Source organism: Terrapene carolina, unplaced genomic scaffold, assembly GCF_002925995.2.
Source record: "Terrapene carolina triunguis isolate 2854851 unplaced genomic scaffold, T_m_triunguis-2.0 Scaffold210, whole genome shotgun sequence".
NCBI classification, from domain to species: domain Eukaryota; kingdom Metazoa; phylum Chordata; order Testudines; family Emydidae; genus Terrapene; species Terrapene triunguis.
In genome coordinates, this window is record NW_020664561.1 from 6,402,657 (window position 1) to 6,429,717 (window position 27,061).

At 43.8% G+C, this 27,061-nt stretch overlaps 1 protein-coding gene across 1 annotated transcript in view; it reads left to right on the forward strand.

Moving 5' to 3' along the window:
• The window catches only part of LOC112107377 (kinesin-associated protein 3), a 146,963-nt gene that overhangs the window by 43,012 nt on the left and 76,890 nt on the right, over nt 1–27,061 (forward strand). Inside the window, exons 11-17 of the mRNA XM_026655661.1 lie at nt 6,388–6,488; nt 11,542–11,650; nt 13,800–13,912; nt 14,997–15,162; nt 15,705–15,830; nt 16,270–16,368; nt 19,114–19,199. Coding sequence (XP_026511446.1) covers nt 6,388–6,488; nt 11,542–11,650; nt 13,800–13,912; nt 14,997–15,162; nt 15,705–15,830; nt 16,270–16,368; nt 19,114–19,199 — 800 coding nt within the window. The remainder of the gene's footprint in view (nt 1–6,387; nt 6,489–11,541; nt 11,651–13,799; nt 13,913–14,996; nt 15,163–15,704; nt 15,831–16,269; nt 16,369–19,113; nt 19,200–27,061) is intronic.

A 27,061-nucleotide genomic window follows, 5' to 3' on the forward strand; every position in this document is an offset into this window, starting at 1 on the left:
AACACCTCGCGCATTCTCGTGCAGTTTATGCTGAACCAGGACCAGAAAAACGAGGCAAGGAGGAGGCGGCGACGGCAGCGCAGCAACAAGAGTGATGAGGACATGGACACAGACACAGAATTCTCTCAAACCGCGGGCCCCGGTGCTTTAGAGATCATGTTGTTAATGGGGCAGGTTCTATCAGTGGAACGCCGGTTCTGGGCCCGGGAAACAAGCACAGACTGGTGGGACCGCATAGTGTTGCAGGTGTGGGACGATTCCCAGTGGCTGCGAAACTTTCGCATGCGTAAGGGCACTTTCATGGAACTTTGTGACTTGCTGTCCCCTGCCCTGAAGCGCCAGAATACCAAGATGAGAGCAGCCCTCACAGTTGAGAAGCGAGTGGCGATAGCCCTGTGGAAGCTTGCAACGCCAGACAGCTACCGATCAGTCGGGAATCAATTTGGAGTGGGCAAATCTACTGTGGGGGCTGCTGTGATGCAAGTAGCCAAAGCAATCACTGAGCTGCTGCTACCAAAGGTAATGACTCTGGGAAACGTGCAGGTCATAGTGGATGGCTTTGCTGCAATGGGATTCCCTAACTGTGGTGGGGCGATAGATGGAACCCATATCCCTATCTTGGCACCGGAGCATCAGGGTACCCAGTACATAAACCGCAAGGGGTACTTTTCAATGGTGCTGCAAGCACTGGTGGATCACAAGGGACGTTTCACCAACATCAACGTGGGCTGGCCGGGAAGGGTTCATGATGTTCGCGTCTTCAGGAACACTACTCTGTTTAAACGGCTGCAGCAAGGGACTTACTTCCCGGACCAGAAAATAACCGTTGGGGATGTTGAAATGCCAATAGTTATCCTTGGGGACCCAGCCCTACCCCTTAATGCCATGGCTCATGAAGCCATACACAGGCAGCCTGGACAGGAGTCAGGACCTGTTAAACTACAGGCTGAGCAAGTGCAGAATGGTGGTAGAATGTGCATTTGGATGTTTAAAAGGTCGCTGGCGATCGTTACTGACTCGGTCAGACCTCAGCCAAACCAATATCCCCATTGTTATTGCTGCTTGCTGTGTGCTCCACAATCTCTGTGAAAGTAAGGGGGAGACCTTTATGGCGGGGTGGGAGGCTGAGGCAAATCGCCTGGCTGCTGGTTACGCACAGCCAGACACCAGGGCAATTAGAAGAGCACACCAGGAAGCGCTGCGCATCAGAGAAGCTTTGAAAACCAGTTTCATGACTGGCCAGGCTACAGTGTGAAATTTCTGTTTGTTTCTCCTTGATGAAAACCCGCCCCCTTTATTGACTCATTCTCTGTAAGGAACCCACCCTCCCCCTTCGATCACAGCTTGCTTTCAAGGGAAATAAAGTCACTATCGTTTAAAAATCATTTATTCTTTATTAATTGATTATAAAAAGAGGGAGAGAACCCGGGTGGGGTTTGGGAGGAGGATCGGCGGGAAGGAAAAGGCCACTAAAAAAAGGTTAAAAAAATGACAGCCTTTTGCTTGGGCTTTCCACTGGGGTGGAATGGGAGGGTGCACGGAGCCTCCCCCCCTGTGTTCTTACACGTCTGGGTGAGGAGGCTATGGAACATGGGGAGGGGGGTTATACAGGGGCTGTAGCGCCAGTCTGTGATTCTGCTGCCGTTCCTGAAGCTCCACCAGATGCCGGAGCATGTCTGTTTGCTCACGCAGCAGCCCCAGCGTTGCATCCTGCCTCCTCTGATCTTCCTGCCGCCACCTCTCATCTTGAGCGTCTCTCCTCTCCTCACGTTGGTCCCTCCTGTCCTCACGTTCACTGGCATCTTTCCTATACTTTGAAACCGTGTCCTTCCACTCATTCAGATGAGCTCTTTCACTGCGGGTGGATTCCATGATTTCCGCGAACATCCCGTCTCGCGTCCTCTTTTTCCGACGCCTTATCTGAGATAGGCTTCGGGACGGAGGAGGGAGGCTTGAAAAATTTGCAGCTGCTGGAGGGAGGGGAAAAAGGAGAGAATTTTTTAAAAAGATACATTTTACAGAACAATGCTTATACTCTTTCATGGTTAAAAAAAACACTATTCACATTACATAGCACATGTGATTTCTGTGCACAGTCTCATTTTGCCTCTTAATATTGAGTGCCTGTGGCTTTGCTGCTAGAGATCACAGACGCAGGTCCGGGCAACAGAATTCGGCTTGCATGCGGCCATGGTAAGCCATTGTCTTTCGGCTTCTGCGCCCTCCTTTCCCACATACCAAGCAAAGCTCGTTGAGTGCTGCGGTTTTCCTGTTAACCTTCAGCAGCAGAAAACAAACTCCCCCCCCCCCCATCCAATTCTCTGGATGATCGCTTTATCCCTCCCCCCACCGCATGGCTGGTATCAGGGAAGATCCCTGCTAGCCAAACGCGAAAAGCTCAGGGCCAATCCCCCTCCCCCCCTCCCACGCTTGGCTAACTGCAGGGAAGGATTTCTTTACAGCCACAGGCAAACAGCCCAGTAGGAATGGCCACCTCTGTCCCCTTAATTAAATTCCCGTATTTCAACCAGGTTACCATGAGCGATATCACTCTCCTGAGGATTACACAGCGAGATAAAGAACGGATGTTGCTTAAATGCCAGCAAACTCCGGGACCATACGCTGCCAGGCTTTGTCATGCAATGATACCAGATTACTTGCTATTAGCATGGCGTGGTCAAGTGTCCTACCATGGAGGACGGAATAAGGCTGCACTGCCCAGAAACCTTGTGGAAAGGCTTTTGTAGTACCTCCAGGAGAGCTTCATGGAGATGTCCCTGGAGGATTTCCGCTCCATCCCCAGACACGTTAACAGACTTTTCCAGTAGCTGTACTGGCTGCGAATGCATCCCAAGTCCTCAGGGCAAAGTAATCATTAAAAAACACTTGCTTTTAAAACAAGTTTTATATTTTAAAAGGTAAACTCACCTGAGGTCCCTTCCATGGGGTCATGGTCTTGGATACTGGCTTGGGAGGGTACTTCAGTCAAGCTGAGAAAAAGATCCTGGCTGTTGGGGAGAACAGAGTGCTGTGTGCTCTCCACAAGCGCGTCGTCCTCCTCCTCTTCCCCGTCCGCAGAATCCTCAGGTGTGGCTGAGATTATCCCCACCTCGGAATCCACGGTCAGAGGTGGGGTAGTGGTGGCGGCCCCCCCTAGAATTGCATGCAGCTCGGCGTAGAAGCGGCATGTTCGCGGCTCTCACCCGGAGCGACCGTTTGCCTCCTTTGTTTTTTGATAGCTTGTCTGAGCTCCTTGACTTTCACGCGGCACTGCTCTGAGTCCCTATTGTGGCCTCTCTCCATCATGCCCTTGGAGATTTTTTCAAAAGTTTTGGCATTTCGACTTTTCGAACGAAGTTCTGCTAGCACGGAATCCTCTCCCCATATAGCGATCAGATCCAGTACCTCCCGTATGGTTCATGCTGGTGCTCTTTTTCGATTATCAGCCTGCATGGTTACCTGTGCTGATGAGCTCTCTGTGGTCACCTGTGCTCTCCACTCTGGGCAAACAGGAAATAAAATTCAAATGTTCGCGGGGCTTTTCCTGTCTACCAGGCCAGTGCATCCGAGTTCAGATTGCTGTCCAGAGCGGTCACGATGGTGCACTGTGGGATAGCTCCCAGAGGTCAATACCATCGAATTGCGGCCACACTGACCCTAATTCGAAATGGCAATATCGATTTCGGCGCTACTCCGCTCGTCGGGGAGGAGTACAGAAATCGATTTTAAGAGCCCTTTATTTCTAAATAAATGGCTTCGTTGTGTGGACGGGTGCAGGGTTAATTCGATTTAACGCTGCTAAATTCGAATTAAACTCATAGTGTAGACCAGGCCTTTGTTTAGAGGATCCATCATCCTCTGCTTCTCTTGGAGGTTCCTGTGTGGGCCAGCAAGACACAAGTCAGACATCCGACTCCTAAGCTGACATGGGGAAGGAAGTTCTGAGAGCAGTGTAAACAACTCCTTATTCTGACCCCCTGATACTTGATAGCATGCCTCACTCTTTTTAAAGCCTCTAGCTGTATCTATAGCTGTTTGGCCCTGCACCTTTCATATTGTAGTTGGCTTTACAATTTCACTCCATGGAAACGGGTTGGTGAGGTATGTATTGTCTCTACTAGAGAAAAATAAAAAATGGACGAAAGGAAATTGCCATATTTGCTTAAAAATGGCATAGGTTACATCTTCACAACTGCAACATATTCATTGTGTTATCTTAGCATTAGTCAGAATTATTTCCAAAGCTGGACATGATTCTTTCCCCAATTACTATAGAAAAGTACTGTTTCTAAAGTGGGCCAGAGGTTGCAAGGTAAGACAGCTGTTGCTAAATTATCTCCCAATGGTATCTGAGGGATCAATTTCCCCTTATGCTTAGCAGAGGAAAGAACACAGCGTCTCTTGGCAAATGGTGAGTTTCTTAAAGCAACCAGTGACCGGATTTCATGTTATTTTTATAAATTAATCTTAAAAGTAATGGCAAATGTATGTGCTGCTTTAGGACAAATCATTAAGCGGAGGCACAATATTCTGATCTGATAAAGGAGACCTAGGTCCCTCATAATGACACTTAGTGGGAGGAGTTTAACTATGATGGTTGTCTTAAAGCATCAACACGTTGCCAAGCTATCGCATATGTCCCACTTCTATTTCCTGTTCTAAATATAGGGGGAATTGTGGCATTTCAAATAACCTTGTGTGGTAATTGCAGGCAAATGTTGACTTCATAATGGTGGCTGCTATATATCCTGATTCAATCCATAGGAGTTTTCAGATAAATTCACTAATCCCGCCTATCACCAATATTACACTTGATAAAGTATGTATCCCATTGTGACAATCGGGGTCCAGACAGTCCAAGGGAAGAAAGGGGGGTCTGAACCCCAAAGAATAAGCAACTGAATCAATGGGTTGTATACAATGTTATTTGTGTATAAAGATATGTCAGGTAAAGTCTTTTAAGAAAGCTTGTAATGTTCTGAACTTGATGGTCATTAGGAGAGCTGTATACAGGTTATGGTTATGAATATATGCATGTATATGTGTGTACAACATTGTAATTGCAACACGGGTGCACCAACACCATCGTCTCACAACAGTGTCGGGAAGCAGTCAGGCAGGGAGGGGCACCTCCCAGGGTAGTTGTTTACACAAAACTAACTCCAAGTACCAAGCGTCCTACATTCCAGGGAAGAACAATCATGGACTGCTACATGGAAAGTCATTGAAACTGAAAATAAAATCCCTGTCTTGAACTCATAAGGAATTTCCCCTGCACTGTGTAACCATGAATTAATATAGTCTGGAAGAAAGGGAAAAAAACCCTTGCAAACCTTGTTAAAAGGGAAGGGGTTTGAAGTGAAGGCTATCACTGGTGTGCAAACCATCTGGAGTGTGTCCTCCAAAGTGAACTGATGACTGGGAGCTGGTTTCACCTCCTCAGGGGTGATGAATCAGATGGGAACTGTCCAAGTGTCTGGTAGTTAAGAACTTGGGGAGACTCGGGAGCTAAAGGGGAGGTTGAGGTGACCCTGCAAGGAGTAACTAGGCTGGTGCAAGCCAGGGTGAAACCTTTATGCTTGAAGGCTGGCTACTGGTGTCAGAGCTCTGAGCCATAGCAGCACAGCATTAAGGCAGTTAAAGCTACAAGGCGGGCGGTGACAGAACCCCTCATTGGTCTGGGTGATCTCCAAAATGTCACACCTGTCAATCCAAAAACACTCAATTTTCTTTTCTTTATAATGTGTTCTATGCAGCTTTTGTGTTGTTTATCTAACCTGTGTTCAGTTGCCTTCCTGCACCTCACAAATGCTTAAATGACACTTTATATAACCAGTTTTACTGCAGTTGTTCATCTGTTACATTCTTTTATTTCCAGCGCTGATAGAAAACTCTCTGATAGTGTTATGTATGTGGAAAAAGTTAGTTCTCAGAGCTTGGCATCCACATCAACACCCTAGTTGGCCTTAATTTGTTCCTTTGCTGACATTCTTGGCAGAGAGAAGGTTTGGATGGACCATTGAGACTGAACTCCCCTTTCAGTCATAGAAGGTGGATTCCTGCATAGTAGGAATGAACGTACATTCCCCGATAACATTGTGCAGGAAGCTGGCACTGCCGTTGCCTATGCTGTATATGATCTGTGGATAAATAGAAGACTAATCCTCAGGGGCTGTCAGTCCAGCATCTTTCGCTAATACTAATGTGTGTCACACATTTTAATAAAAAATAATCTTGTTAAAGCAACAGAGAATTTAAAAAGTGTTATCATAATCTTAATTAAAGAATTAGACTTTAGTGGAGAAATAGGAATGAATGTACAGTAACTACAGTGTTGGGGATTTTAGTTGACCTATAAATTCATGTTGTGTTTTTTATTCTCCCTAGCAAATGAAAGCTACAGACAGGTAGCAATGTGTGTTCTGTATCACATAAGCATGGACGACCGCTTTAAATCGATGTTTGCGTACACAGACTGTATACCACAGGTATGTGTTTTCCTTCTAGACGCATTCCACCACAAACATTCTATTTGTCGCCTTCCCGGTAGCAGAGGTCACAGTGACACCTTCAGGTGATAATGTGAACAACCATGTTTCTTTCCAGTCAAATAACTGTGAGCCTCTATTAATAATGCAGCTTAACCATTTAGACTACCTTTAAGCAGCCTTTCTAAGAAGGAATAGGTGACAGACTTTGTCAGTGCTGCTGGCAAATAAGGCACATCAGCTTATTGCCAAGGGTATAAGCAACCAGAAAACACCACTAGAAGATTAGCCATGTTAAAGGGAGATGACAATTGGTTCCCTATATAATTACTGTATATGTCCTGGAGAGCTTTGCTTTTTGCAGTTTCAAAAGATACTTCTTTCCAATCCCATTTTAAATATCAGAACGTCATTGTCTGCAATGTTACAGAGTATGAGCTGGAAACCAGCCAAGCAAATGTTACATCACTGCATGGACTATCTGTGCTCTGACTACAGTCCCACTACATAAAGGACACATGAAAACTGTGTAGTTGAGAAAGAAATACCTTTTACCTACCTTCTAGATTAAGGATTGTTTGGTGCCTCTCACTGTCTGTAGGGACTAAATAAACAAAATTTCATAAAAAAAAAAAAAAGCCTGGATCTTTTAAACAACTATATGAGTCAGTTTCTCAGGGTACTGATTTAAGGTTAGAGTTGAGGATAGAGTCTCCATCTCATAAGTGTAAAAAGGTCTCTGGTTGCTTTTTTTAGAATTGCACCACTCTGTTCTCTTTCCTGCCAAACATCTTTTTAACATCAAGCATATCCATGATGGGAAGTTGCCATGGAAAGTTTTCAGAACATTTCTTGTCATGGTAAAAGTTGTAATGTTCTTCCAAGTCAGGGGGGAGGAAGGAGGATCTGATGGGAATAGCAAGTGTATGTTGCAAAATACTCTTGTAAACATCCTGTAGATTGTGTTTGCCACAGGATGAAGTTGTATGCTAAGAAGCCCAAATGATACAGAGAACCCACTACTTTTGAATTGTCACCCACCAAAACCAGAGGCTTTGTCTTGCACTTTAGGGCTCAGTTATTATGTGATTTTTGGGAAATATGGGCATGGTTTAAAAGCCCCTAGTGCCAAATATAAAAACCATGGAAATTTCAATAATATTTAACTAACATGCTTGTTCTGATAGGCATTGGCTGCTCAAAGTTGTGCCTGTAACCCTTGTTCAAAGCCCGTTGTAGTAAATAGACTCCCATTAATTTCATTGTTCTTTATATCCGGCTCATAAAGCCTAGCAAAACTTTAAGGCCATCTGTGATCATGATGAACAGTTACCGTGCTCATTAAATCCTATACTAGACTATGGCTGAAGACCCTGTTCATCCAAAGCCACGCTGTGATTTGCCAGTTGGTCCTTTGTGATGAACATCTGTACACCTGCAGCTGGTGTGTAGAGCTAATTGTAAGGGAGAGAGGTTGGAACAGGAGGGGAGAAATGAACATTTTAAAGTGACCCCTTCCCCTCTTTGCCCCTCAAAATGCCCCTCACCCCTTCCTAGGGTGAATAGATAGAAAGTGTGAAAAATTGGGATGGGGTTGAGGGGTAATAGGCGCCTGTATATGAAAAAGCCCCACATATCGGGATTGTCCCTATAAAATCAGGACATCTGGTCACTCTACCACTCCCCCAGATTGTATTTAACTCTGTTTTAATGTAAAATGAAGGAGCCAACCATACTCCATTAGCAGTAGGCCACATCTGGGTGTGTACTGGTGGGCTATGGTGCACATCTCAGGTGGCAGAATACACTTCTCTTTCCCACGTAGTCCCCCGTTCACTGAAAAATCCGCTCCCTTTCACCCCAGTAAAGCTCTAGATCACAGCACAAGCTAGCTGATGAGTTAGTTGAATTCTCCTTCATGGAAGGTTCTCCTCTACTGATCCATTGGGACGGGATAGGAGAGGCTAGTGAATGTGACCAAAATAGGGCACAACAGCCCTATCCTGCTCCATTGCATGGTGAGTGTCACCTCTGCAGAGCTGCCAGTGCATCCTATCTGCACAAAGGGTTGGGACTTGGTTCTGTCACATTTGCAGTCTGCAGGTCCATTGGGTCTGTTTGCCTATGTCTTTCCTTTGAACATTTTAAATTATCTGAAAGGGGCTGCATTCTCCCAGGTAAGCATCCTTGTGGATTTCAGGAGTTAATGGGCATTATTCTAGTTCCACTTAAAAGTGAGTATTAACAGTTCATTCTTGTTTAGACCTTAGCAATGAGTGTTTTGTTTAAATAGGTGCAAATGCCATCCAGATGCTTATAAAAGCATATATTGGTAATAGCCTGGCCAATCAAAGAGCATGATTAGGCAGTGATGTTATGGTGATATTTAATATTTTACCACTGAGCGGTGTACAAGGATCTCCTCAGCTCCCCACATGTTTTCCACCACGGTTGTCCTGCTTCGCTCCTCTTTGATCTATAAGCTTCTTTTTAGTTTAATGCTGGTAAACGTCCTCTCTTGACAGCGCCCTTTGCTCCTGTCCGCCATTATCTGCTGAAGTTCAGAAACCAGAGCATCACTTCAAACAGCAGAGTTAGGGAGTAACCGGTCAGAAGAGATTCCTGAGGCATGCAGTTCTGGCATAATCATTCAAAGATGTTTGAATTGGGGTTGAGGAGGGGGTTGGACAGAGGTGTATGTGAACAGAGAGCTGTGGGGGTTGGCCTCTGGTCACTGGTAAATAAGTGAAGTCAGGTGCCAGAGAGTCTAGACACAGTGATTTCAGTCCTGGGTCTGTGGTATCTGATACTCAATATGGGACTTGTCTGATTGAACACTACTGCCTCTTCAATGCACATGCTGCAGCCTTTTTACTGCCTTCCTGTTAAATCAGTAAAAGATGACAATGGACATGGTAAAAGCAGAACAAATTTAATTTTAATATTTCCTATTTGGCAGCAATTACGCTCCCTTTTGAAGTGGCACGAGGAGCAATCAAATTAAATGAAGACATAATGGGAAACATGGAGTTCATACAAAACTATTATTTTAAAATTTGAACTGGTTTAATTGAAATTGGAGTATATTTATTTCTTTTTACAGAGAAGTAGCTCAGTAATGACAATTTGACCCCACTACGTTCAACATTTAATTTCCATAGATTTTTGCATTCAGTGAGCACAGAATACGTTTCAGTTTTAAAATATATATAAATAATTTGAAGGGATTTTAAAATGAAAGTTCTGGAGGGTAATTTCTGAAAGGTCACATCCCCTACTTGCTGAACTTTCTATAGGACTTTGCTGGTTAATTCATGTTTGTAATATGTGAGTATCAGGGCTGATTAACCTTTGCTTAAGAAAAGGAGGAAATCAACAATGGCTTTTACATCACCTTATGAAAGCACTAAAAGACATTTATTTATTTATTTATTTATTTTTATTATTATATATATATATATATTTTTTTTTTCTGTTATAATTGAAATCCATATATTTGAAAATGTAGAAAGACGTCCACTAATATTTAATAAATTTCAATTGGTATTCTGTTGTTTAACAGTGTGATTAACAAAAAATTAATTGCAATTAATCGCGTGAGTTAACTGTAATTAATCGACAGCTCTTATATATGAATGAGAGCGCACATTAATCACTATTGTGACCTAAATGTGTTTTTATTAATTTGGCAGCCTCTTTGGAATGACAACTTGATTGTGTATAGCTAAATTGCCAGATAACTTCCTCCAACAGATTATCTGTGGAGGATTTACCTGCAGTACTGATGCCTCCTAATTGTCCTTTCTCTGAATATATTTTTTGGTAGATACCCACTCGATCTTGTACTTAATCATTCCAAGGTGCTACCACTAGGGGGCAAGAGTGCAACTACTTTGACAGTTACAGTTCAGTTCTTTCTCCCTGCCCCTACCCCTGCTGCAAACTGAGATCTACTCATTATATCTACTGCCCCTGTATCTGTCCTCTTTTCAAGTGCATTTGTTTTATCCAGTCTTGTACCCATGCTACCTTGCATTGTGATTCTGATAGGTCTTGCAAGCTAAGTAGTCTGGCTTTGTCAGTGCTTACATGGGAGACTGATGCACTACAGAATTGGGGTTGGTGCTGCAGTAGGGGTGGTCTACCTTTTGAGTCAGTAACTGAACCAAATCTACAGCATGGTGTGAAAAGTGAAGACTGAGAAATAGACTGATGTTTGGATGCTATTTATATATTGGATTTGCTGTTTGTAAAAAATTAAGGCAGACTTAAAATGGACAAAATTAGGGTTGATATGTAAGCTGTGACAGACCAGTGAATATATAGGAACAAATTATATGGAATGGCAGCTAGCTGTTGGTTCTTTGTAGCATCATCAGCGGAGTCACTAACATGCACCACAGCAATTAGAGCAGACTGTGGGAAATGTGTATTTTACTCCAGGTGTCCTTTTTCCTCTACTGAAGGAGTGGGGCTGTAGTAAAGGAGACACTGGCTCAGTACTGCAGTATATGGCAGTAGCAATGAGTGCAGTGGATAGTAGGTTTGCTTAGACAGGGAAGGACACATTGTAGCAGATAGATCAGAGTAAGTTTAGATATAGGCAGCGGAGTAGACTTAGCCAGTTCAAAATAGCAAGAGTAGGATTATTATACAATAAAACAACCATTTGTAGTGCTTTATTCCATTAAGCAAACAGAAGTATTCTGTTTTCATGGGATGAATAATTTAGTACACAAGATTTTAAACTGTTCACAGGAATTTAACCATTCACAAACAATACATTATCTCCCTATCACTGGAATTTATTTAACAAACTCAGTTTATTTTAGAAAAGGTGGCAAGTAATTGCAATTCTTAACTGTTAGTAACTCTGGCTGTCCACAAATAATCAAACCCTAGTCCTTCCAAATTAATCACCATTACAAGTTGGCAGCAAATGTAGAGATCCTGAATATGAAAAGTATTCAGATTAGCATAGTTGGCTTGAGAATATTGCTCTGTTTTTTTTTCTCATGCTTTGGAAAGTTTAATGACTCGTGTGTGTTGGTAGTTAATGAAGATGCTCTTTGAGTGCCCTGATGAACGCATTGACCTGGAGCTCATTTCCTTCTGCATTAACCTTGCTGCTAACAAGAGAAATGTGCAGCTTATCTGTGAAGGTAAGTGTGCAGAAGCTTCATAGCATATCTTTGGGTCAGTGCCTAGCACCCTGTTGGCAAATGTAATAGTAATACAACTAATGACAGCAGAAAAACATTCAGACCACATATGTAATAAACATTTGTGTATGTGCATAGTTGGGTCAACTCCTAATGTCACTCATCCCCCTATTGAGCCATAGTATCTCCAATTCTGTGGTGAACAGTTCCATGAAATCACTGATGACTAGCGTATTGAAAACTTTATGCTTATCCTGACCCTTACTATGTGGGATGAATGTAACTCTTTATGGAATTCACCCCAAAATCTTCCTACAGGCAACTGGGGTTCTGTTTCCAGACATGAATAAGTAACACAGGGCCTCTTTTATTATTTTTTTTTAATGGAAAGATACAATTTGATCTATTTTAAGATTATGTCCCTCAAAGCTGGTGTTTACAAGCTGCGTAGTATGAACAGGCTTACTTTTCATGCGATTGCTCCAAAGCTGCTCTCTTTTTTCCTGAATGCCCTGTGCTAATTCACAACTTTAAAGTGCAGTTCTTCTCTGAAATGACACCGTAAAACTGGCACATTCTCAATCAACCATTTGCTCCCTGTATGTATTCAGAATCCTAGCTACTAACTTCAGTGGCAACTGCTTCATAGATTTTAAGGTCAGAAGGAACAATTATTTATTCTGGTCCCCTGCATAGCATGGGCCATAGAATTTACCCAGTGATTTCTGCATCAAGCTCTGTCAAGTGTAGTTGAACAAATAATTTTTAATTGCTTTTTAGTCCTATTATCACTTCAAAGCCAACACCTCTAAAACAGAGTGAGCTGGATTCTATTCCTTTTTGTGCATCAACAACTCTATTTTTACTAAATTCCAATCAGTTATACATGTGCAAACGACACAGAAGACAGTGGACTTGCACAAGTATCACTGAGGGAATAATTTAGTTTGCAGGATGTTTTTTAGTGATGAGTATACATGAGAAGGAAAGAACCCAGTTTGACACTCAGAACCCAGACCAAATTGGCAGGGCTCACAGTTAGAGAACAACCTTTTTTTATTTGCAAACTAAGCCTGTTTGGTCTGGAATCAGTAAAAGATAACCAAGCAGTACAATAATGCCATTTTTACATAATTTCCTTTCAGAGTTATAGCTATGGAAAACTTACTTTTTCACTAACTTAGACACAACTTTGTGTATGCATCACATTTTCTCTTTCTGACAGGAGATGTTTTTTATGAAAACAGGATTTCTGCTGCTGCATAATCATCTTTCGTTGCTGATTTGCTCAGCATATCAGACCTAACCCTTTGCTATATTCTCAGTAGGGCTATTTATATATTGACTAGCCTGAGGGCTGCTTCCTTTGGTGCTTTGTCACAGAAAAATAGTCCATACAAAAACTTGTATAAAAATAAAAAAGTAATTGTTAATATCAGACAGGCAAGGTTGTCCCAAAGAATCACATCAGTAAGACAGTGATTTGGCCCACAATATCAAATGATTGAGTCTGGTGAAAGTTCTGTTATTCCTGTAGTGTCCAAAGTGTGGTTAAGGGCTTGTTTGCTCCCTAGACGTGTACTAAGAGTGCTTTGGTTTATAGCCTTTGCCAGCTCCACCGGGCAAAGTGGCTGTCATATATGAGTACCTCTATTTAAAATACCTTTGCAAGAAACCTATCCAGACTCATATGTCCTCAAACTACCAATATTAAGACGGACAGGTGGTGTTTGAGAATTTGACATGAAAATTAAGAGCAGGAGTTTGTGATGGCTACATAGAATTCGGGTAGTCATAGTAGTGGTGGGAGCAGAGGCTTAGCAGGTGGGTTGCTTCTATTAGAGTTATAATTGATAACTGAACTATTTAGTTCGGTTTTCTGTTATGGTGATGAGTCCTAATATTCAATAATTGAGATATTGGCTATTATATATTTTTTATATTACGTCTTGGAGTTTATTAGGGTGAAATTTGTCCCTCTAATTATGGCCAGAAAGAACAAAATAGTTTCTGCTTTGTCTGGATTATTTCCCTTTGTCCTTTAAGCCTTGTTAATAAGAAAAAAATTCTGATTTTTTTTTTTGCAAAAGACTTGATTCTAGCTTTTAATATGATCTGGGAGATTTGCCACGTACCATTTTCTTTTCAGGAAACGGATTGAAGCTGTTAATGAAGAGAGCTCTGAAGTTCAAAGATCCATTGTTGATGAAGATGATCAGGAACATTTCACAACATGATGAGCCAACTAAAAACCTGTTTATTGTAAGCACTCGCTATACGTTCTCAGTACCCTCTATCCCTTTGCATTGGAAGGGATTTTGGCTTTAGACTGCTGCTGCTGCTTGAAAGATGGGTTGGCTTTTATCTTTACAAACAAACAATTTTATACCCTTGAGTTTCATGTATTACTTAGCATTTCCGTGTTTTTATAAAGCTGGTTCAGTTGGTATTTTAAAGGGGTTCTGGATGCCTCAAGGAATTGGTGGTTGGTTACAGTGTAGAATCTTTTTATGTCTAGGTCAGTGGTTCAAAAACAGATAGCACTAATCTTAAACCTTGTTCTCAACAGAGAAATCTAGGACAGAATGAAGTATCCTTTCCCTGTTACAGCTGGTTCCTTCAAATCAAGGTTCAAGAGCAATGTGAAGAATCTCTTGCTACTTAATAACTCTTGAGCGACTTAATTCTCTAGGGCTGCGCTGCTTGTCCAGCAATCTCATGAGCATTAATTACACATACTCACTGAAATGAAATATGGAAAAGAATTTGTAGTTTAGAATAAAAAAACATTTGGGTTAAATAATGAGTTAAAATTCTAATTGGCAAATCTCTTAATAAAGTTGGTACTGCATGAAATCAAATCTTTTAACTGTCATGCACTACTAGTTAGTAAAATCCATAGCTGTAAACCACATAAGGTAACTTCACATACATTTCAGGGGTTTTTTGGGAGCAGAAACCACTTCTGTGGTTAAGATTCCATAATATTTTCTATTCTAACCCCCTTTTTTCAGTTTGTGGTAGCTTTCTAAAACTTTTACCTTTTGGGGGCTGAAATTTTCCATACGTGGGTGTTTTTTCTCTACCTACAGTAAATGTTCTCGAAAAGCTTGAACAAAAAGATTCAGAGAATTAGAAGTGGGGAAATTGTTATTTTTTTAAAACTAGTCTGCAACTAAGGTGTTGAATTAAATTTGGCTTGAAAATAGTCCTCATTCAGGAGATGTGCCTTTTGAATGTTCTGGTGAAAATAAGTTTTGCTTTGACTGAGTTAGGAACCTTTCAAAATCCCATGTTGTTCATGTGCAGTACTTTTACTAATTACCCACCTATATTTTTTTTTTAGGATTATGTTGGTGACTTAGCAGCTCAAATCTCTAATGATGAAGAGGAAGAATTTGTGATAGAATGCCTGGGAACACTGGCTAATCTGACCTTACCTGACCTGGACTGGGAGCTTGTGCTGAAAGAGTACAAACTGGTTCCATACCTCAAGGATAAACTAAAACCAGGTCTGTGCTAACAGTGGTTTAGTCTTCCATGATGTTCTGTTTTCCAATTGTAGTATCTTTTGCTATCATATTCTAATCCTATTGCAGTATTGGGTTTTGCTGCTTTAGTATCTTTTGGGTGTATTAATTAGCATAATGTTAGCTTGTTGGAAAATTAGAACTGTCTATAAGGGCTGGTCTACACTGGGGCGGGGGGGTGATGTAAGATACACAACTTCAGCTACGGGAGTAGTATAGCTGAAGTCAACGTATCTTATTTCGACTTACCTCCTGTCCTCACGGCGCAGGATCTATGGCCGCGGCTCCCTTGTTGACTCCGCTACCACCACTCGCCCTGGTGGAGTTCCGGAGTCGACGGGAGCAGGTTCGGGGATCGATATATCGCGTCTAGACGAGACGCGATATATCGATCCCCGATAGATCGATTGCTACCCGCCGATCCGGCGGGTAGTCTGGACATACCTTAAGTAAGAATAAGAACATTCAAGGATTCAGCAAAGTGTTTTCTTAAATACCCAGCTCTCTGCTGTTTTGTTTGCCAGGTTCTGCAGAAGATGACCTTGTCTTGGAAGTGGTGATCATGATTGGAACTGTATCTATGGATGACTCCTGTGCTGCTATGCTGGCCAAATCTGGAATTATTCCAGCACTCATTGAACTTCTAAATGGTATATTACTTAATTTGTTCCAGGCCTGATTTTCATCTGTAGTTTCTAATTGACCCAGGTGGCACCATTCATTTTTTTTTAGCCTGCAGGATAGCAGTAGGTAGTCTCCAATGAAAAGCACAGTGATGTCATTCCATTAATAGCAAAATGGCAATGAGCATGGTCTAGTGAACTTACTTTTTCTGTGCTTCTCGCATCCTAATCTAATTCTCACTGAAGTCAATTGGAATCTTTCTATTGACTCTGATGGAAGTTGGATCAGGTCCTAAAAGTTCTGTGCACACTGGCAGGGATTGTCTGGTATATATAAGCCACCAGAAAAATGCATCCCAGAGTCCTTGGCTCTCCTGAGAGCCCAACACAACTCTTGAAACATTAATGTACAATAGCAAAGTGCTCTGTCTCGGAGACTTGAGGAAATACTTTTTTCTTTTTGCAGCTCAGCAGGAAGATGATGAGTTTGTCTGCCAAATCATCTATGTCTTTTACCAGATGGTCTTCCACCAAGCCACCAGAGACGTCATCATCAAGGAGACCCGTATCCTCTTATAAAGGCCAGACGTTTAGAATTACAGTACTTAACTTACTATAATTAGAATTTGTTACATGTGTCAAAGCTTTACTATGGTTTTCTAAACCACCATTTCTCTGTAATTAGAATTAATTGAATTTGAAACAGTGGCTGAACACTATAGACATAAGACAGGTATACAAGTACCATAAGATGGCATAGTGCAGTTTAAAGGTTTTATTGGCATGTCTTACATAGGCCATTCCAAATGAGTGTTGATAAACTTGATTGTGCCACACCACACTGTATTATGTATTTGCCACATACTGTACAGGAAAATTATTGAATAAATGTTTGAAATATTTTAATGGGAATAGTTCTTGTAACTTTCCATCTGTAAAGGCAGGTGCCTTAGTTACCATGATTTTACCTCTAGAGGGTTCAGATGGAGAAGAAAAATGTGTTTGTTCTTTCATATGTCTGCTGCTTCCAATCTCTTCTTCCCCTTTTCCCCGATCCCCATTTTTCCCCCTTAGAAGCATGTGTCCTCCAACTCTTACCTTCTTATCCTCAGTGCCGCTGTCATGTATTGCTCTCCTGGTTCCTTCCCATCATCTCTCCTCTTTGACTTCAATTCCTGGCTCTCCTCCTTTTCTGTGCTAATGGCCCCATTGCCTCTGCTACCTTTTGCCTTTTCACTTACCTTCTTCAATTTGCATGACCTTAATTAGACTCCTGTTCTCCAGTCATCATCATCTCTCACTCTTTGTTTTCTCTTGTTTTGTTTTAAACTGGGGCCTGATTCAAAACCTGAGAGTCAGGTCTTCGTGTCACAGATCTTTTCTGTATTATATTTATAAAGCACCTAGCACACACTAAGTGCTATATAAAATTGCTGGTAGTACCTACAGTATCTCTTCCAGGTACAATAATATTACAGCTTTAAAATCTGATATTTCTTGCCCTTCCAGAGCTAAGTGGAAAATCCCCTTTCTGTCATATCAAAATTTTTGTTTTTTGTTCTAGAAAGTTGCAGGATACCAATTCTTAAACTTGGACAATATTCCCTCAGGCCAGTATCATCCTCTACTTCATTGTTGCAAAAGCTGCTTTCCCCTAAGCACACATTTCTCTTACTTAACTCACCCAGGTTACATTCTCTTAGCTTAGTCCGCCTGGAGAGTTTGAGGTGTCCTGGGATTTACTGAAGTGATTGCATGCTTGGTAACGTTGGACCAAGTCTGCCAAATATTTATCTTTACTTTTCCCCCAGGAAGCTGTCGGCTCATGCTGAGAGAAAACAGAATCATTTTTTGAATTTGAGACTTTATTTTGTGTGTGTGTGTGTGTAAATCAACAGTTATTGTTTTTTCATATGATGAACCATTCAATTGGAAATCTTGTAGAAACGTAGCACCCTGTATTTTGGGATAGCTGTCAACATTTTTATAGCAAGTAAAAATGATGATGGAAGTTGAAAGAAGAACATTTTCAGAGCTATCCTTGGCATTGAGCTGTGTACAAATCTATCTCGTACATCCAAGTCTGATAAAGGACATTCCCTCTCTCACAAAATGATTTCACTGCTTGTGTTATAACTTGACACCTGCTGCCTGTGTGTATGTATTTATGACATCCAGCATAACCATTTCCTTGCGCACATTGTTTACTAAGGTTTAGACCACAAATTAACAGTCTTCTCTGGAATTTATTTACATTCAAAAGTAGTTAAATCTTTTAGTTGATTTACTATCAATCTGATCAAAATCTCCCACAATTATACAACTCAACATTATTTTCTATTCGAAATCATTTGTGTTGTACAACATCGAAATAGAGATTGATATATAGGAAATATAGTTGGGTTCTTTTGGATCCAAACCTTGACTCTCTCTTGAAGAGTCAAAGCTAAAGCAACATACACAGGCAGGCAGAATTAACTTTTTAATTGTCTTCTCTGCTGAAAATTCTAAATAAAGCTGCTGCTGGTTTGTTCCAGAACAAACATGATGGGTAGTGATCTGCAGTTTTTCTCCTCACTTCTGCCCAGCTTCATGAACAATTCATTGTCATTACAACAGCCAGTCTTTATCACTTCTTCTCCCTTCTCTTTTCTACCTCCTTCACCTACACCCCCACCATGGCATTTAGGATGCTGCTTAGTTTATAATTCAGTACTTCACCCTTCATTTCCTTGATCTTAAATTCATATACATCCTGTAATCTAATTGATTAAAATACCTCCACTCTTAACCTTTTGTTTTTAAGAAAAACTCAGATGTTTTTATATCTACACAGCCACAAAAAATGCAATTTGAACAACACCTCATTCATCCACATAAGATCAGACTTTTAAAAATACTGTAGTCTGTACCACAAACATGCATCAATTGAACATTCTTACCTAGGATAAATAATTTGCAAATCAGTCTTTAAATTTTACAGCTTTTTAAGGTTTGAAAATATACTAAGCTATGCCACAGCAATTAGAGAAATTGAACAAAATGTAAACTGTAAAAAGATGTCCGAATGGCAGCATTTCCCATGACAAAATTGAGAATATATTCTTAATAAAACAAATATATATTCATTTTCATTAGAAGTTGTATGTGAATTTATATCTCTTTATTTAGCGCATGAACCATTAAAAAAAGGCTGAGCTCTCACATGCTGTGGATAATTCCCCAGTGTGATACTCAGTTCCTCATGCCAGTTGGAAGAGTCCAAACCTGTGGTAAAACCAGCATTACATCCTTAACCATTTCTTCCCAGAGGCTCCAGCATATCTTATAGACCTGATGCATGACAAAAATGCTGAGATCCGCAAAGTCTGTGATAACACACTGGATATTATAGCGGTAGGTTGAGTTCCTTTGTCCATTTTAAGAGCCTGTTTGAATGTGACGTGCTTGTATTCTGAAAGAGTACTAGTAAACACTGGCCTGTTGTGTGAAAATATTTGTTATACAAACACACCTTTTTATTACATAAGAGGGAGTTGCATTTGCATGGCAAAATTAATCTTACTTGTTATACTAGTCTGTATCTAAATTTCCCCTTTCAAAACCACATAAATTCTTAAAAAAACAATGCTGGTTAATAGGATTTTTAAAATGTTTATATCACTCCTTATTTATGTGAGGCCATACTTAATAAGGATTGTAGGTTTTAGGTATTTTATGGTATTTTATGGTTCACCAACAGCTTTTTCACTCAGAGAAAAGGTCCCTGAACATGTTAGATATAACTATCTACCATCTTACAAAAGTAAGTGCAGGTGACAACGTTAGCCACATTAAACTTGTAAATATTAGAAACCACTGTTGGTTCTGTCTTGTTCAATGATCAGAGTAGGATTTGTGGGTAACTTCTTTCATGTCACTTTAGATTAGTTTGCAGTTTATGATTTCATCTTAAATGTTTAGTGCAAAGGCCTGCAGCTATTCCACCTCATTAGATCTCACAAGCTGAGCAACGTTGAGTGTGGTCAGTGCTGGAATGGAGCACCTCCAAAGAAAACCTAGGTTTCTGCAGGAAAGGGTGTTGGCAACTCAGGTGGGGCTCTTCCATCTGAATTGGTACTGAACCAGTGTGCGTAGCATAATGATGTTGGGCCACCATGCTGCTGGAGGTTCTGTTTTTCTAGTGATCATTAAAGCTTCTGTTTGCCAGAAGCTGGGAATGGGCGACAGGGGATGGATCACTTGGTGATTACCTGCTCTGTTCATTCCCTCTGGGGCACCTGGCATTGGCCACTGTCGGAAGACAGGATACTGGGCTAGATGGACTTTTGGTCTGACCCAGTATGGCCGTTCTTATGTAAAATGTCTGTGCTTGGGACCAAGAATAGGAGTATTCTGACCATATTTCTTTTCAGGCAATTACTTTTCACCTTCCTAAATTCCTCTTGGCAAATTTAGGTGGATTTAGTAGTTGTCATCACATGGGTAATATCTTCACTTCTGTGGTGGGTGAAATAATTACAATATATAGCAAGCTTTTAGATCCATTGCATGAATAATGCTGTTTGAATGTACCATAGTGATCATGAAAAGTGAATTGTCGTAGCTGAACAGAACTTAGCTGTGAATTTTGATAGTAGTATTGAAAATTTGATATGACTGTTCTCCTGTTTTAACAGGACTATCCCCTATTTCCTCCCTCTGCCTTCTTCAGTTGAAAGCTATATACCACAGAAGCTTGCTTGCTCTTAAAACTGTTGTGGAGTTAGTCTATAGATTCTGATGTATGCAATAATATTATATTTTCTGTTTTATTTCTATGTAATAATCATGAGCAATGCTTATTGGCTAAAATGTGCCCTAGAGAAGTGCAAAATATTAGTAATATTATTGTTTTATATGTGTACACATTTTTGTAGGACATTGGTATGTTTTATCAATCTCTATTGTAAGTTCTGCTTGTGTTTCATTCAGGGATATGGTATGAAATCCTGGCTCTGTTGAGTTTTGCCATTGACTTTCAGTAGAGTCAGGATTTCACCTGTGATGAATTCGCACCTGAATCCTGGTGTGTAAGATGCTCATGAGTCAATACACCAAGAAAAAAAATTAGTTTAGTGAGACAGAACCCCAGTGGGAGCATTAGACTTTTCTGGGGGAAGATGTTTTGGTTGCTAAGAAGGTTCTACAGTACTGAAATGTTTCTAGTCTTGCATTTTTGAAGATTACTTACATGGAAAGAGTTGAGGAAAATGTGAGAGACCACTATGTATGAGTTGTTCCAGATAAGATCATTGTTTTTCTGCTGCCCTGCAATGTTTGCCAATCGGTCTGTGTTGTTTGACATATTCTTTCCTTGCATTCCAGACCTCTCTGAATATCCAAGGACATTCTGGCAAAGGGCCTTAGTGATCTCAATTTAGCTGTGAGATACCATTCGTAAAGGAAGACATGTTGGGAACTTTTAATAAGGGGTTGAAGTAAAATGGACCTCAGGAACAATAACTTTTATATAGTTGAGGATATGAAAGCCAATCAAAGTTCAGTAGATATTGGAAAAGTGACAGCACACAAGCCTATACATCAGATTCTTCTACAATACGTCATGCTTAAAAAGAAAGCGATGGGGACAAGAAAGTTTCCATGTCAACCCCAAAAGCAAGAGACTTGAGTTCAGTTGAGTACAATTAGCCTTTTTGCTTAGCTGTTAAGCACTGAAAATAGGCCAGGTATCATCATGCGCCATATCACAGTTACTGGACTAACTGCGTTTGAGTGCTCTGCCTCTCAGGCCTCAAGCAGTAATTGTTCTTGGGACAGAAAAAACGATTTTCCTAATTAGACTGGGACCTGGCTGCTGTCCCCTGTGTATCAACCGTGATTACCTCAGCAGGCCTGACTTAGCCTCACACCCTGCTGTTCTGCTCCCTCCAGAAGCAATGACAGTAGTCGCCACTGGCCAGACAGCCTTCTTAAAGCAAAATAAAATGTTTTTTAGAACAAAAGCAGTTAAGAATAAAACAGACTAGACATGTGTCTAGCATAGCAGGTGTTCAACTATGTTCCGCATGGGGATCCTGGTAGGGCTAAGCTTCCTGTAGAAGCCCCCCAGCCTGAGACCTCTAGGTTCTGGCTGGTACAGTCTGTTGCCTTAACGCACAAGCCATTTTTCTCCCCCACCTGTAAGAAAGGAGTCCTTTGCTGGTTAGTCACCCGTCCCCTACCTCGAGACCAAGTCACTTTTACTGTTATAGTTCTGTGATCTGTTAGTTCCCAGCCTTGGCAGAATAAGGCTTGCAACTTGTTGGAGACAGAATGTAAGATCATTGAAGCTAATAACTTTGTCCATTGTCTTTCAAGTGTGTGCTTGGGTGTCCTTTTCTAGGACCATTGTCGTCATCTTATTTGTTCTTCCCACAGGCTCCAATTAAGCTAGATCAGTGCATTCATGCAGGAAAGTCTTGTATCCCAATACACAATAACTTCTGTTCACTGACCAGGGCACATACAGTGTTAGTTAAATTGTCACATCTCTGTATTAGAGTATTACTTAGCAACTCCACAACCATGGGGTCCAAGATTGGATGTCTCTTATATCAATATTCTGATTCAGCAAAATGCATTCAGAATGCTGTAGAAGCCTTTACAGTAAGGGCTAAATCAGCCCTGCTGCGATTGATGTAGTGGTCATTGATTTAGTGGGTCTGGTGAAGACACAATAAGTCGATGCGAGAGCACTCTCCCGTCGACTTCAGTACTCCATGACCCCGAGAGGCAGAAACTGTCGACGGCAGAGCGTCTCCCATCGACATAGCATGGTGTAGACACTGCTGTAAGTCCATATAAGCTACGTCGACTTAAGTTCTTCTTCGAGTGCTTGCTCATATCAATTCCAACTAGTGTGTGCATGCCGCGTACATGGCCTTTGGAGAATTTTTACCCTAGCAACACCAGGTGGGTCAGCTGTGGAGCCCCCTGGAGTGGCGCCTTCATGGCGCTCGATATAGACCCCAGCTGACCCACCTCAGTTCCTTCTTACCGCCCGTGATGGTCGTTGGAACTGTGGAGTCCTGCTTCACTTGCACTCCACTCTCCCTAGTGTATTCCTAATAGTTGATAGTTTATAGTTATAGTTGGTTTACTTAGTGTTAGTGGGGTTGGGAGGTCTTTCCCCTCCTCCCCGATTCTTCTCTCGGGCTCGTGCCCAAGGCTCCGGGATTCAAGCCCCGTGGTTCCTGCTCTGAGCCTATGCCAACGGGCGACCCCCATGACTCTTGCCTGACGTATCTGGGGGAGTCTCATCAAGCAGAAAAGTGCAGGATCTGCAAAGGGTTTCGTCCCCGGACTAAGAAGGAGCGGGCCTTTCATTTAAAATAGCTCCTCTTAGCCCTCAGCCTCCTGCGGCGCACCAAGATCCAGCACCTAGTGCCTTGGTGCGCAGTGCCCCGGCAGCAGCAGTAGGAGCGGCACCATGGTTGGACTCTGATCGAGACCCATGGCACTGATGCTCCCCGGCACTGCAACTGACATCATCGGCCTGGCACTGCTCCCATTCTCCTGGCCAGAAGTGGCACCAGAAGCTGGAAATGGGTGGCCCGCCTCCACAGAGACCAGCTTCCCTGGAACTGCCTGTGGAGATGCGTCCCAGAAGGGAGCGTCTAGGAGCACAGCCTATGGCCTTGGCACCATTGACTCCAGCCCCAAGGGGAGAACCGTTGAGTCCAGTACCGCTGGACTCCCCAACACGCAGCATGGTTGAGGTCCAGTTGCCGTCTACCCTGGATACTTTTTTGGCTGCAAGGGATCTTATTGGCATGACGGCATTGGCATCGCCTCAGCCACACTCCAAGGCCCTGGTGCCTCTACGCGTGGCACCATTCCGGGGCAAGCAGGCCCTAATCCACCTGTCGGCACAGTCGATCGAGCCATGGCATCGATCCTGCTCCCGCCGCCGCTCTCAGTCCCACCGCTGCTCGCAATCCCGACGCTGCTCTCCTTCGCGGCGCTGGTCGTACTCGTGGCGCCAGTTGTACTCACAGTGCCGCTCTGATTCCCATCGCCGGTCCCGGTCGCGGCACTGCTCTGCTCGCTGGTCGTCGTCGAGGAGCAGATCCCGGACCCGACGCCACTCTCAACACCGGTCATCATCTAAGCCCAGATCTAGATCCAGGCGCCGTTCCAGGTCTCAGTACCGCTCCCCAGCATCGTGGCACCGTTCCCTGTTGCCTCATCGATGTGACCCGATGCAGATATGCTCAGCACCACCGTGGCCCTCACGTTCTGCTTCTCGCTCTTCGGGATCGGAGGCGGGTTCGCGTTTTTCAGACCGCAGCCATTTGGACCATAGCTGCCTGGAGTCAGGAGCTGGGCCTTAGCAGGGGCAGCGGCAGGGGCCCACTCAGGGGCCCACTCAATGGCCATTCTGGACATCCTGGGCGTACCACCAGGCCCAGGGTACTCCGTCTGGGGCTTCCCGATCAGCCCCGTCCGAGCTGCAAGTGCCAGAGGCTACCGTCAGTTGGCCCGGCCTGGGGGGCATGAAGACTGTGACGGCTTCTCTCCCTGCTACAGGACCTCCTTCAACACCGATTCCTGGTCCGGGCCCCGAGGTCAGTGGCACAGAACAGCTGGCCCCAGCTCCGCAAGAGGCCCTAGGTGACCCTCTTCCTCCTGTGGCTGCCGACTCCTCCTCACTCGACGAGGCGGTGGCAGGCACTGCGATCTCAGGTCCCCCTCCAATAGACCTCCGTGCCCACCAGGACCTCCTGCGCGGGGTGGCACGGAATATGAACCTACAGGCAGAGGACGTGGTAGAGATGGAGAACCCCATGGTGGATATTCTGACTGCGGAAGCTCCATCAAGGGTGACCCTGCCCCTTATTTGGACCATCCAAACTAACGCCAGGACAATCTGGCAGACACATCCCCCCGACTGCTAAGGGGGAGGAGTGGAAATACTTTGTCCCCTCGAAGGGCTATGATTATCTGTTCACCAACCCACAGCCCTGTTTGCTCGTGGTTGCGTCCGTGAACGAAAAGGAATGGCATGGCCAGCAGGCCCCAGCGCCCAAATCAAAGAACGCCAAGCGCCTTGATTTGTTTGGGCTCAAAGTTTATTCTTCAGGGGGACTTCAGCTCAGGATCGCTAATCAGCAGGCGCTCCTGAGTTGTTATAATTTTAACTCCTGGAACTCCATGCTGAAGTTTAAGGAGTTAGTACCTCCTGAGTCCAGAGAGGAGTTTGGGGCTTTGGTGGATGAGGGCAAAACAGTGACATGGACCTTGTTGCAGGCCTCGCTGGATGCTGCGGACTCTGCCACATGTACTTTGTCCTCAGGGATCACGATGAGGTGTATCTCCTGGCTACAAGCCTCTGGCCTGCCACCGGAGCTTCAGCAAACACTGGAGGACCTCCCCTTTGATGGAGAGGGCCTGTTCTCGGAAAAGACCGACTCAAGGCTACATAGCCTTAAGGATTCAAGGGCGACAATGAAGTCCCTGGGCCTGCACACACGGGCTACCCAGTGGAAACCCTTCAAACCCCAGCAGCCGCAACAACGCTCCTATCCTCCTCCTCTGCCGAGGCAGGATTTCTATAGGAGCGGGGATGTAATGGCAGGAGGAAGCCCTCCAACCTTCGTCGGGCTTAAAACAGGCCTTTTGAAGGGACCCCCAAGGACGGTGTCCTGGACCTCGTTCAGGATCCTACTCCACCTTTCTTGAATCATTTATCCCATTTCCACCGTGCTTGGTCTCAGATAACCATAGACCGCTGGGTCCTCCACACGGTGGAAGCAGGATACTGTCTCCAATTCTCTTCCTCCCCGCCCTCCCATCCTCCTCCTCCGTCCCTCTTCAGGGACCCTTCTCACGAGCAACTCCTTATTCAGGAGTTTCAGACGCTCCTCGCCATGGGGGCGATCAAGGAGGTTCCTAATCCCCAAGGCAAAGGGCAGGCTTCAGCCCATTCTGGACCTGCACGGACTCAACAAATTCATGGTAAAGTTGAAGTTCCGTATGGTGGTCTTGGGCACCATTATACCTTCCCTGGAGACTGGTACGCTGCCCTCGACATGAAGGATGCGTATTTCCACATAGCGATTCATCTGGTGCACAGACGTTTCCTCCGCTTTGTGGTCAAACGCAAACACTATCAGTTCACGGCCCTCCCCTTCGGTCTCTCCATGGCCCCCCGAGTGTTCACCAAATGTATGGCCATCATGGCGGCCTTCCTTCTTCGACAGTGGGTGCAGGTATATCCTTACCTTGACGACTGGCTTTTCTGGGGACACACCAGAGAACAGGTGCAGTCCCACCTCCGCTTGGTCACGGACACGTTTCTTCGGTTGGGCCTCCTCCTCAATGTGGCAAAGTTGACCCTAGAGCCAACCCAGAGAATAGAATTCATCGGGGTGGTTCTGGACTCCATGCAGGCAAAGCCCTCCTGCCGGATGATCATTTCCAGGCTATAGTGGGCCTTGTCTGGAGCCTTCAGCGCTTCCCAACCTTGTCGGCAAGAAGTTGCCTCAGTCTTCTTGGCCACATGGCTTCCTGTATGTACGTGACCAGCCACCCCAGACTTTGACTCCGCCCGTTACAAGCCTGGCTAGCATCAGTCTATCGTCCAGGTCGAGACAGCCTGAACTTGGTGGTCACCATCCTGGAGCAGGTGCTGGCCTCCCTCCGCTGGTGGCTAGATCCCCAGGTAGAATGCGAAGGAGTCCCTTTTCACAGCCCGCAGCCCTCCTTGTCCCTGGTCATGGACGCATCAGCCCTGGGACAGGGCGCCCACCTCAGGGACCTTCAGATGCAGGGCCTATGGCCTCCGTCTGCGCCCTCCTTTCATATCAACGTTCGGGAGCTGATGGCAGTGCACCTTGCCTGTCAAGCTTTCCAGGAGCAGCTGTAGGGTCATTGTGTGGTGGTCCTCACAGACAACACCATGACCATGTTCTAGATCAACAAACAAGGAGGGGCCCACTTCTCCCCCCTCTGTCAGGAGGCCGTTCAACTGTGGGAATTCTGCATAGCCCACTCCATTCACCTGGTGGCGTCCTTTCTACCCGGGGTCCAGAACATGCTGGCGGACCATCTGAGCAGGTCCTTCCGCTCCCATGAGTGGTTGCTTCAACCAGATGTCATCCACCCCATCTTCCAAAGGTGGGGGTTTCCCCAGGTCGACCTGTTTGCCTCCCACAGCAATCGGAAATGCCCAGCTTTCTGCTCCCTCCAAGCTCCCCGGGCTCTCGGATGCCTTC